Raw genomic sequence first — 12,890 nt, forward strand, 5'->3', positions numbered from 1 at the left:
GTTGCAGTTTTTTTCACATCCTTGTCTACAGTTGTTTTCTGTTTTGTTTTGTTTTAAAGTAGCCATCCTCCTGGGTGTGAGGTGGCATCTCATTGTAGTTTTGATTTGCATTTCCTTAATGACTAGTGATGTTGCACATCTTTTCATGTGCTTACTGGCTATTTGTATATCTTTGGAGAAATATTTATTCAAGTGTTTTATCAAACATTTTTGAATTAGATTTTTGTTGTTGAATTTTAGTTCTCCATATATTTTGGGTATTAACCTCTTATCAGATACATGATTTGCAAATATTTTCTCCTATTCCGTGGGTTGCCTCTTTATGGATGGCATCTTGGTGTACAAATTTTTAAATTTTTATGAAGTCCAATTTGTCAGTTTTTTCTTTTGTTACCTGTGCCTTTGGTGTCACATCCAAGAAATCATTGCCAAATCTAATATTGTGAAGTTTTTGTCCTATGTTTTCTTTTAAGAGTTTTATTGTTTTAGGTCTTACATTTAGATCCTTGATTCATTTTGAGTTAGTTTTTGTACATGGTATTAGGTAAGGGTTCACCTGCATTCTTTTGCATGTGGATATGCAGTTTTCCCAATACCATTTGTTGAAAAGACTTCTGTTTCTCCAGTGATTGGTCTTGACACCCTTGTCAAAAATCATTTGACCTTATATGCGAGGGTTTATTTCTGGACTCTCTGTTCTATTCCATTAGTCTCTACATCTGTCTTTAAGCCAGTACCACACTGTTTTGATTACAGTAACTTTGTAGTAAGTTTTGAAGTCAGGAGTGAGTCCTCTTGGTTTTGTTCTTTTTTAAGATTGTTTTGGCTCTTTGGGGTTCTTTGAGATTCCATGTTAATTTTAGGGTGGGCTTTTCTTTTTCTGCAAAAAAAAAAAAAGGCATTTGGATTTTGATGGAGAGAATGTTGAATTTATAGATCTCTTTGGGTAGTATTGATATTTTAATAATATTAATTTTTCCAATTCATGAATATGGGATGTGTTTCCATTTATTTGTGTCATCTTGAATTTTTTTCAGCAATGTTTTATAGTTTTCATTTTACAAGTTTTTCACTTCCTTGGTTAAGTTAATTTCTAAGTATTTTATTCTTTTTGATGCTGTTGTGAATGAAATTGCTTTAGTAATTTCCTTTTCAGATTGTTCGTGTGTGTAAAAGTGAAGCTGATTTCTGTGTACTGACTTTTTGTATCTTGCTGCTTTGCTGAGTTCATTTATTCTAACAAGTTTTTCTGTGAAATCATTAGGGTTTTCTACTAGTAAGATCATATCATCTGCAGAGATAATTTTATTTCTTTCTTTACTATTTGAATACCTTTTATTTCTTTTTCTTGCCTTCCAGCAGTAGAACTTCCAGTACTATGATGATAGATGTGATGAAAGCAGTCATCCTTGCCTTGTTCTTGATCATAGTGGAAATGTTTTCAGTCTCTCACCATTAAGTATGATGTTCATTCTGGGTTTTTCATATTTGGCATTCATTATATTGAGATAGTTTCCTTCTATTCATAGTTTGGTGAATGTTTTTATAAGGAAAGGGTGGTGAATTTTGTCACATACTTTTTCTGCAGCAATTGAGATAATCACGTGGGTATTTTTCCTTCATTTTGTTGATGTGGCAAGTTATATTGATCAATTTTTATGTTAAACCATCCTTGCATTCCAGGAATAAATTCCTCTTGGTCATGGTGTATAATCCTTTTAATACGCTGCTGAGGCATGTTTGCTAGTATTTTGTTGAGGATTTTGCATCCATATTCATTAGGGGTGTTGGTCAGTATTTTTCTTGTGCTTTTGTCTGGCTTTTGTCTGGCTTTGGTATGAGAGTAATGCTGGCCTCAGAATGAGTTTGGAAGTGTACCCTTCTGTTTGGTTTTTTGGCAGAGTTTGGTATTAGTTTTTAAAATGTTGGGTAGAATTCACCTTTGAAGCCATTGGGCCTAGGGCTGTTCTTTGTTGGTAGGTTTTTTGTTTGTTTGTTTTTTAAATTAATTTTTATTGGAGTATAGTTGCTTTACAATGTTGTGTTAGTTTCTGCTGTACAGTGAAGTGAATCAGCTATATGTATACATTATTCCCTCTTTTTTGAATTTCCTTCCCATTTAGGTCACCACAGAGCATTGAGTAGAGTTCCCTGTGCTATACAGTAGGTTCTCTTTAGTTAATCTGTTTTATACATAGCAGTGTATATATGTCAATCCCAGTTTCCCAATTCATCCCACTTCCCCTTCCCCCCTTGGTATCCGTATGTTTGTTCTCTGGTAGGTTGTTGATTTCTGGTTGAATCTCCTTACTAGTTATAGGTCTATTCACATTTTAATAACCATTCTTTTTAAACAGTCCTTTGCTTTAAAAATCTTATTAAAATAATACAGCATTATTGTGTTTTAAAAGAGTGTCCTCATATTCTACTACCCTAATCCATTTGGTCATATTTCCAATGAGTATGTATCTATACATATATGTTTTAGTGAAGTCATAATGTGCGTAACTTCTTTTCACGTTCTGTTTTTTATATGTTACTTACATATTTTCCCCCACTTTTAATGTGTGCTGTCCCACCTATTCCTTATTGCCCTTCTATCTAAGAGAATTATGGCCTACAATGCAACATTCTTGTCAGAAAGAGATCATGTAAGCCTGAGAAGTGTTTTAATTTGATCTTTTTGGTTTTTTTGACTGCTGTCAGTGGGATGGTTTTAAAATAATACTGTATTGGTCACATACTATTATAAGTTTTAATGGTTTCTCTTCACTTTTGACCTTTGTTTTTCTGAAGTTCACAAATAAGGTGGTTATATTTTCTAACTCATTTTGAACAGGTAACATCAACAGACATTTAAAACAAGCCATGCATAGAAGCTACTTTTTTCCCCTGCCACTTCTAACTCATGCCACTTTTCTTTTGCACTTTCAGGGCATAGCATGTTTACAGTGTAGTGTATAATATTTCAGTCCTACCTAAGTGCAGCATTGGAATGAAAATCTATCAAAATGATCACTAAAAACAAAGGTAGTTTAAACATCTAGTTAGTTTACTTAACTTCTTCCATCAACTCACTGTATAATTTAGATGATTTCACTTGACTTTTTTGTAATGAGTGACATTTTAGAAAATCTGAATATATAATGGCTTACAACTTCACCCTGTAACAATGGGAAGCAAAAGGCAAATAAATTGTTAATAATAATATATTATACAGGTGTGTTCTTTGGCCAAAAAGAAGAAGAGTGTGTGGTAACTAGTGATGATTTGTCCATCAAAACCTGAAACTATTGATATTTATTGAGATGAGAAATTAATGAGATTCTGTTTTACTATTGATAAAGAGAGCAGTACGTTTTCTGTTTTTCTAATTTCCCCAGCACAGGGAGTAGGGAAAAGCAGACACCCCAATTTATAGTTAATTTATTGTACTGAAGTAAGCTGTACATTGCTTCCACATCTAAATTAATCCATAGTAAATAAAAATACCTGCATAAAATATTTTTAAATTTTAAAACTATGTTTCTTTAACAGATTTCTATAATCCAGGAGCTTGTTACTAATTATGAAGCCTCTCTGAAAACGTGTGACTTTTTTAGCCCTTATGGTAAGTTTAAATTAGATTGAGTTGAAATTTGATTACTCATTTCAATCCATTTTCAGTCACTAACACTATCTTATGTTTATTATGTATGTGCTACATGATAGCTGTTCCCTAAATAGTTTTTGAATTAGTGAATGAAATGAGAAGAACACTTGCAATCTTAAGTAATTAAAAATGTCCTAATCTTGTCAGGGGAGAGTTAACTCCATTTTAATATGAATAAACAGAATTGAGAGGTTGAGCAGCTTGACCAAGATCAAGTAGTTAGGTTATGTTGAAATGTATTTTTCGGGAATTCCTACTTCTTTGTTCTTTCTACTCTTATATTACTTTAAATCCTGTATAATTTGGTTCTTTGTTTTTCTGTTTGTAGGGGCATATGTAAATCAAGGCAGCTTTATTTAGAAAACACTCTAGAATGCTTTCAGTCATGCAAATGGTACCTTTGGTTTCTTCTTGCATCTTTTATTTGTTATCATCCTTTTGTTCTTGTTAGTTTGAAACAAATTTCACAATAAAATAACAGACACAGAAGTAAATAATGAACCCTCGTGTCCCCATCACCTACCTTCTTTTATCAGTGTTTCACCAGTATTATTTGAAGTATCTTCTGTCGACTTCTTTTTCCTGGAGTATTTTTAAAGCAAACATACTGTTTCCCCTGTCAGTACCTTAGTATGCATCTCTAACTGTTTAAAACACTTAAACACAAGATGTAGCCACAGTGCTGTCTTACACAAAATTAACTCTCATACCACAGTATCTTAACACCCAGTCCGCATGCAAATTTTCCCAATTATTTAAAAAATTGTATAACTGGTTTATTTGAATATGGATCCAGCTAAGGTCCACACTTTACATTTGATTGTTATGTCTCTGATATTCTTTTGATCTTGAGCAGTACTGTCCACTCCTTTCCCTTTTTTTCTGTTTGTTGAAAGGCCACGTGTCTTGTGGGACGTGCCATGTTTTGAAGTTGGCTGATTGTCTTCTCATGGTATCATTTAATACATTTTGCTGTCATCCATATTTCTTACAAAGTTTGAGTTAGATTTACCTACTTTTTTTTTTTTTTTGGCCTTGCCGTGTGGCAAGTGAGATCTTAGTTCCCCAGCCAGGGATTGAACCCATGCCCCCTGCAGTGGAAACGTGGAGTCCTAACCCCTGGACCGCCAGGCAATTCCCCTAGATTTACAGGCTTGATTAGATTCAGGTTCCGTATGAATACTTCATACGTGACACTTTGTACTTCCTGTTATATCACATCTGAAGGCAGAAAACATTCTGGTTGTCTCTCTTTTTGTGATATTAAGATTGATCAGGATTTTGATGTTTGTCAGCCTAATCTGCCCATTAAAAGTTCTTCATTGGCCTAATGATTTTTGCAGCCACTGAGAATCGTTGCCTTCATCCCTTATTTCATTCTAATCATCATTCCTTCTGCATTTATTAGCTGGAATTCTTATAGAGAAGTGTTTTTTTATTAGTTATCTATTTTATACATATTAGTGTATATATTGTCAATCCCAAGTAAAGAACTTTTCTTCATCAAATATTTGGTTCCCCTGAAATATAGTTTATATGAGAGGAGCAAGATAAATGCTTGGCTCTTTGCCTATGTTTATTATTTGTGTTTTAATTTTATGCTAATCTGTGTGTTTTCATTGTTGTCATTTCATTTGGTCATCTAGTCCAGGAGACCTTCTGTGTTTTCTGAGGTGGCATGAGTAAATTCTCCTTTCTGCTCTTTCTACCTCATTTTATACCTGTGTGTCTTCCCTTCTGAAATCCATTTTGAGTGCTTGGTATTTCTTTATCTACTCTTCTGTAGGTTGAGTGTACAGAATGGGGAACCAGATGGAGCTCCGCTGATTCTGTGTGACCATCTTGTCAGGAATGTGTCCTCCTAATACCCTTCAATTTTGGGTTTCCCTGATGTAGTGTCGAGGCCTACTTACAATGCTAAGTAAGCCCTGGCCATTCTTGCCTTTGTGGAAATTTTGCAGTGTTAGTTAGGGACATCTTTTCTTCAAGCTATTTTCCTTGACTTTTCCTGGACCTGCTGCCTTATGCTCTCAGCCTGAGAATTCGTAGAGTTAGATTGATTTACCTCTTTTCCCCAAACTATTTCTTTGGAGTGAGGTATGGGTAGAAGCCTATGAAACCAGCATCTTGTTTCTCTGTTTGGCTGCTACTTTTTGAACTTTACGACATGAAGTCATATCTCTTTCTGTTGAACTTGGTCATTTTTGCTGGATTTGTACTGCTTATCGTAATAGTCAATTTCAGTGTGCATTGGGAGAAAGAAAGTATGTGAGTTGCTCTACTTTGCCTCATTCCCTGTAATGATGTATATTTGTTTGATTGCAGAGAATGGGGAGACAGAACCCCCAACGACACTACTCTGGGTTCAGTATTTCCTGGCACAGCACTTTGATAAACTTGGGCAGTATTCTTTGGCTTTGGATTATATTAATGCTGCAATTGCTAGTACTCCAACTCTAATAGAATTATTCTATATGAAAGCAAAAATTTACAAGGTAAAATCTTTGTCATGTTTTTTGAGTAGTTGAAGAATTTGGCCATTTTAAGAACGCTTGGAGTTCTTTCTGTGTAGAGATAACTTTTAGGACACCCTGGTAATCTATTCCTAATATTCTAATAATCCTAAGGAGTTTTATGTTACATAGTTGTATAGTCAGTATGAATAGTTTCATTCAGCTCTTAGTAAATATGAATTGTAATGTATCTAAAGACTTCTAGATAAACTTGACAGAAATGTAACAGATCTCTAATTTGTCTTTAAGAACTTTTTCCATTATATTGTACCCATAGTGTGTTAATCATAAACAGTGATTTCTTTAATACTTTCATTTCTTAAAGCATATAGGTAATCTCAGAGAAGCTGCCAAGTGGATGGATGAAGCTCAGTCTTTAGACACAGCCGATAGATTCATCAACTCCAAATGTGCAAAGTATATGCTTCGAGCAAATATGATAAAAGAAGCAGAGGAAATGTGCTCCAAGTTCACAAGGGTAGGACATAGCGTGTAATTGTCTGAGTTAGTAAAATTAAAGTTAAGTTCTGTGGTGATGTGTGAAGTTTACTGCTGAAGTTCCTAAGAATTCACTTTTGTTATTATTATTTTTTAATCTTGTTTAGCTCACATCCTAAGTATGCTTTCTTACTGTGGTTGATGTATGTGCGTGTGCTTCTGGTGGGAGATGATTAAAAAGCAATAACAGGAGCAAAATACCTTTATACAGAAATAAGCATTATGCCATACTTCAGTGCTCATATGCAAGATTTGATTTATTGTTCTTTTGTTTCACTAGTAATTTGTGACTGCTGTTTAATTTCTCAGTTACAGTGTCTTAACTTCGTAATAGCTCATAGAGTTCTTTCTCTGTAGAACTAACTTCTGAGGACTACTGGTCTCTGTGACATTAAGAATTTAAGTTCTTTCAAATTGTTAGGCTAAACATTTATTCCTTTGTTTCATCTTTCACCATCCTTTCATATCCTTTTCTACACAGACTTTCTGTTATATTGTAAAAACAGTACACGTTTATGGTTAAAAATATAAGGAGGCTAATGGAACAGAATAGAAAACTATTCACACATATTTGGAAACTTGGTATGTATCAGAGGTGCTTTAAAAATCAGAGATGAAAAGATACTGTTTGGATAATTATTTATTTGTGTTGAAAAAAATAAAATGACATCCTTATCTTACACTGCACACAGATCAGTTACAGGTGGATTAAAGATCTAAAAGCAAACCTTTCACACTTCTGGAAGAAAGTATAGAAGTTTATCTTTAGGGCTCAAGGTAGGAAACATTTCTTAAGACACCAAACACATAAAGGTACAAGAGTAAAATTGATACACTTGATTATATCAAAATTAAAGATAATGTATAGCAAAAAATAATTATAAGCAAAATGACAAGGCAAACCATAGAACTGGAGAAGATATTTCCAACTCATATAAGAAGAATTTATAAAGAAAGCCAAAGAATTCGCTGAAATAGTTACACATTGAATGTAACATAGAGGCATTATGAGAAAACCATGTTTCAAGTTTGATTTCCAAGTTTTAATTAAGATACTTCAAAATAAATAATTTATATCTCCTAGTGCATTACATACAAAGTAGGGGGCTTTAGTGCTGGTATTTGTAAGTAAGTTGTTGAGGATGAAAATAAGTTACCACTGTGCTCTGTGATGTTAATGTATCACTGATACAGCACCAATGTACCACCTTGTTTAAATGTTAACTAGAGTCTAGTTGTGTCTGGGTGTTAAGGGAAACCCCTTATAATTTAGAAGCCGCAGAATAGCTTGAACTTTTTTTTTTTTTTTTTTTTTTTGCACCATACAAGGAGTCCAGGACAGCTAACGCTCAGAAAACCTGAACTCCTCCATACAGTTCAGCACAGCCTTTTTTATTTATTTTTATTTTTGCTGTGTTGGGTCTTCGTTTCTGTGCGAGGGCTCTCTCTAGTTGTGGCAAGCGGGGGCCACCTTTCATCGCGGTGTGCGGACCTCTCACTATCGCGGCCTCTTGTTGCGAAGCGCAGGCTCAGTAGTTGTGGCTCACGGGCCCAGCTGCTCCGCGGCATGTGGGATCCTCCCGGACCAGGGCTCGAATCGGTGTCCCCTGCGTTAGCAGGCAGATTCTCAACCGCTGCGCCACCAGGGAAGCCCTAGCTTGAAGTTTTATTGTGAAAATTTAACTACTTGCAAGAATGATGTCATAGAAACATTAAATACACATACACACACAATACTCAATAAGAAAAAGATGAGACAATACAAATATGGGCAAAGGAGATGAATAATTAGTTCACAGAAGTAGAATATGGAATGGCCAAAAGATACCTTCATTAATAATCAGGGAAAAAAACAATATATCATTTTTTACCCATGAAATTACCCAGAAATTTAAGACTGACATTACTTGGTATTGACAAATGGTATGTCATTCATACACACACAAACACACATGCACACACATCTCACATACGTATACCATATATCTGTATTGTGTATATATTTATGATGAGAAAGAAACAACATGTGGTCTATGCATGTGATATACATGTACACATATAGGTTTAATTTTTCATTAAAAGCTACTACTTATGGACCATTTGTTGTTTCTTACCGTAAAAGAGCTGTTTTTTTTTAATTTTTAATTTATTTTTGGCTGTGTTGGGTCTTCATTGCTGCACGTGGGCTTTCTCTGGTTGTGGTGAGCAGGGGCTACTCTTTGTCGCAGTGCGCGGGCTTCTCATTGCAGTGGATTCTCTTGTTGTGGAGCAATGGGTTCTAGCCACGTGGGCTTTAGTAGCTGTGGCGCACGGACTCTAGAGCGCAGGCCCAGTAGTTGTGGCGCATGGGCTTAGTTGCTCAGTGGCATGTGGGATCTTCCTGAACCAGGGATCAAACCCATGTCCCCTGCATTGGCAGGTGGATTCTTAACCACTGCGCCACCAGGGAAGCCCTAGGTAGACTCTTTAAAACCCATGTTTTAGAATTGTGTAGTAGGATACAAACTAGTATTTCTAAAACTCATATGGCATAGGATCAACAGTAATTGTAAAGTGGCAGATGTAGTGGTGGTGCAGAGTATTAGCAAGAACGATGGTAATGATCAAGGGGTCAATCCAAGAAGAAGATATAACAATCGTAAACATACATGTACCCAACATAGGAGCACCTAAATACATAAAGCAAATATTAATAGACATAAAGGGAGAAATGACAGTAACACAGTAATAGTAGGGGACTTTAATACCCCACTTATATCAATGGACAGATCATCCAGACAGAACATCAGTAATGTTCTAAATCATTTCTGAATGCTTTCTAAAGCTGAAAGCATTTCCTCTAAGGTCAGGAACAAGACAAGGATGCCCACTGATGCCATCTTTATTCAGCATAGTATTGGAAGTTCTAGCCACAACAATCAGACAAGAAAAAGAAATAAAAGGAATCCAATTTAGAAAGAAAGTAAACTGTAACTGTTTGCAGATGACATGATAACTATATATAGAAAATCCTAAGTGTACCACCAGAAAACTGCTAAAGCCCATTAATGAATTGAGTTGCTGGATACAAAATTAATATACAGAAATTTGTTGCATTTCTATACACTAACAACAAACTATCAGAAAGAGAAATTAAGGAAACAATCCCATTTACCATAACATCAAAAAGAATAAAATACTTAGGAATAAACCTATCCAAGGAGGTAAAAGACTTGTACTCAGAAAACTGTAAGACACTGATGAAAGAAATTGAAGAGGTCATAAACAGATGGAAAGATATATTGTGTTCATGGATTGGAAGAATTAATATTGTTAAAATGACCATACTACTGAAGGCAATCTATAGATTCAGTGCAGTTCCTTGGTATTAAAATACCAAGGGTATTTTTTTCACAGAACTAGAACAGATAATTTAAAATTTTTATGGAAACTCAAAAGACCCTGAATAGCCAAAACAAGCTCCCTGACTTCAGACTGTACTACAAAGCTACAGTCATCAAAACAGAATGGTATTGGCACAAAAACAGACACATAGATCAGTGGAACAGAATAAAGCCCAGAAAGAAATCCCACACACTTACGGTCAATTAATCTACAACAAAGGAGGCAATAATATACAGTGGAGAAAAGACAGTCTCTTCAGTAAGTAGTGCTGGGGAAACTGGACAACTACATGTAAAAGAATGAAATTGGAACATTCTCTAACACCGTATACAAAAATAAACTCAAGATGGATTGAAGATCTAAATGTAAGACTGGAAACCATAAAACTCCTAGAAGAAAACATAGGCAGAGCACTCTTTGACATAAATCATAGCAATTTTTTTGAATCTGTTTCCTAAAGCAAAGGAAATAAAAGCAAAAATAAACAAATGGTACCTAATTAGACTTAAAAGCTTTTTCACAGCAAAGGAGACCATCGACAAAATGAAAAAGCAACCTACTGAATGGGAAGAAAGATTTGCTAATGATGTGACTCATAAGGGGTTAATATCCAAAATAAACAGCTCATACAACTCAACGTCAGAAAAACAAACAACATGATGAAAAAATGGGCAGAAGACTTGAATAGACATTTTCCAAAGAAGACGTACAGATGGCCAGCAGGCATATGAAGAGATGCTCAATGTTGTTAATCATCAGAGAAATGCAAATTAAAACCACAGTCAGGTGTCACCTCACACCTGTCATAATGGCTGCCCTCAAAGAGACCACAAATAAATGTTGGTGAGGATGTGGAGAAAAGGGAACACTGTTGGTGGGAATCTAAACTGGTGCAGCCAGTGTGGAAAACAGTATGGAGGTTTCTCAGAAAAAATAGAAATACCATATGACCCAGCAGTTCCACTCCTGGGTATAAATCCAGAAACAAATGAAAACACTGATTCGAAAAGATATATGCACCCTAATGTTCATAGCATTATTTACAGTTGCCAATATATGGAAGCAACCAGTGTCCATCAACAGAATGGACAAAGCAGATGCAGTATATATGTATATACAATGGAATACTACTCAGCCATAAGAAAGAATGAAATTTTGCCATTTGCAACAACATGGATGGACTTGGAGGGTATTATGCTAAGTGAAGTAAGTCAGACAGAAACACAAATACTGTATGATACCACTTATATATGGAATCTAAAAAATAGAGCTAGCGAATATAACAAAGAGGAAACAGACTCTCAGATATAGAGAACAAATTAATGGTTACCAGTGGGCCGGGAAAGAAGGGGACAGGGGCAAGATGGGGGTAAGGGATTAAGAGATACAAACTATTGTGTATAGAATAAATAAGCTACAAGAATATATTGTACAACACAGGGAATGTAGCTAATATTTTATAACTGTATAAATGGAGTATAACCTTTAAAAATTGTGAATTACTGTTATACACCTATAACAAATTATTGTACATTAGCTATATCAATAAAAAAGGATGATGGGTATTAGAGAAAAAATTAGGAAAATAGTAGTACTGTTTATGTTCATATAGCACCTAATCCCATGTAAAATCACATGACATTTTACAGCAAGGTAATTAAGGCTCTGAAGAGGTTACTTGAATCATCTTTGGTCACATAGTCAGTAGTACCGGGGCTCAAACTCTTCAGTGCCCTTTCCACTGTGGCACAATTTTGAAGATTAGAAATTAGAAGAAAGTCCAAGAGTAGATGTAAAAGCAGTGATCCTTGTAGAGAAAAGTACCACCTGGAAGGCCACGCTAGATTAGAAATAAAGTACAATTAGAAATGAGTATATAAAACTTCTTAAGTTAAATAAATTCAGTGGTTTAAAAAAAATAAAAAACAGAAAACACCCACACAGCAAACCACAGCCAACTTGGATATGTCTGAAAAGGCCCAGAAGAATGAAGGGGAAGAAAGAAGGGGAAAGGTTGGCTGTTCGAGGAGAGTAGTCCTCAAAGTCGGGGGCTCAGCTTGCTCCTCGTAATCATGTCCCATCCACTCTTGACAAGTTGCTGTGCCGTGTGGAGAGCCTGTTAGTGTATCCATACTGCTTCACTGGCCAGGCGTGTCCCTAACGTGTGGTGGATAACTGAACTGGGGGAGGAGAATTGCTAATGACTCTGATAATCAGTTTATATCTGCTTGGTAATAAGTGAGTACAGTGCTCATATTTCCGTCTTGCAGATTTTTCACAGTTTAGAATGTTTGTAGAGTTGCTGAGGCAAGTTGGAAAGTTCTAGTTAGTAAAGTTTTGAAATGAAAAATGATGTAGATTTCTTATAAACATATGTAGTCATCAAAAAATGGAATATATATGCAGCCCTAAAGATGACATAAAATACCACCATAATTTCCTTTACCCAGAGATAACTAGTTTTTATACTTGAATTCTGAAAATTGAACTGATAACTCACAATGGGTGTGAAAGAGAAGTGAATATTAAACTTATATAAATGTACCCATATTTTTACTGTCTTTACTGGGGTCACATAAAGTATATTTTAAATAACTGTTCTAAATTGTGACAAAGCTCCAGTGCCCCTGCACTGAAACTAGGTACTCTATGTCTTACACTCTTCTAGAATACACACTGAGCCTGAGTTAACAAATATTCTTTTTTTTTTTTTTGCGGTATGCGGGCCTCTCACTGTTGCGGCCTCTCCCGTTGCGGAGCACAGGCTCTGGACGTGCAGGCTCAGCGGCCATGGCTCACAGGCCCAGCCGCTCCGCGGCATGTGGGATGTTCCCAGACCTGGG

The 12,890-nt window shown here is 35.5% G+C and overlaps 1 protein-coding gene across 8 annotated transcripts in view; it reads left to right on the forward strand.

Moving 5' to 3' along the window:
- Positions 1–12,890, forward strand: part of NAA16 (N-alpha-acetyltransferase 16, NatA auxiliary subunit) — an 80,836-nt gene that overhangs the window by 37,790 nt on the left and 30,156 nt on the right. For 6 of the 8 annotated variants that reach the window (XR_014298066.1, XM_082675702.1, XM_082675699.1 and 3 more), the window contains 3 exons: positions 3,538–3,610; positions 5,978–6,147; positions 6,491–6,643. Coding sequence is in view for 6 of the 8 variants with exons in the window: in XM_082675702.1 (XP_082531828.1) it covers positions 3,538–3,610; positions 5,978–6,147; positions 6,491–6,643 (396 nt within the window). In the remaining 2 variants the exon portion in view is untranslated. Of the gene's footprint in view, positions 1–3,537; positions 3,611–5,977; positions 6,148–6,490; positions 6,644–12,890 lie in introns of those variants that run through there. The other 2 variants (XR_014298067.1, XM_082675704.1) reach the window with 2 other exon arrangements.

Source organism: Grampus griseus (assembly GCF_964374135.1).
Source record: "Grampus griseus genome assembly, chromosome: 18".
In the NCBI taxonomy this organism is placed as follows: domain Eukaryota; kingdom Metazoa; phylum Chordata; class Mammalia; order Artiodactyla; family Delphinidae; genus Grampus; species Grampus griseus.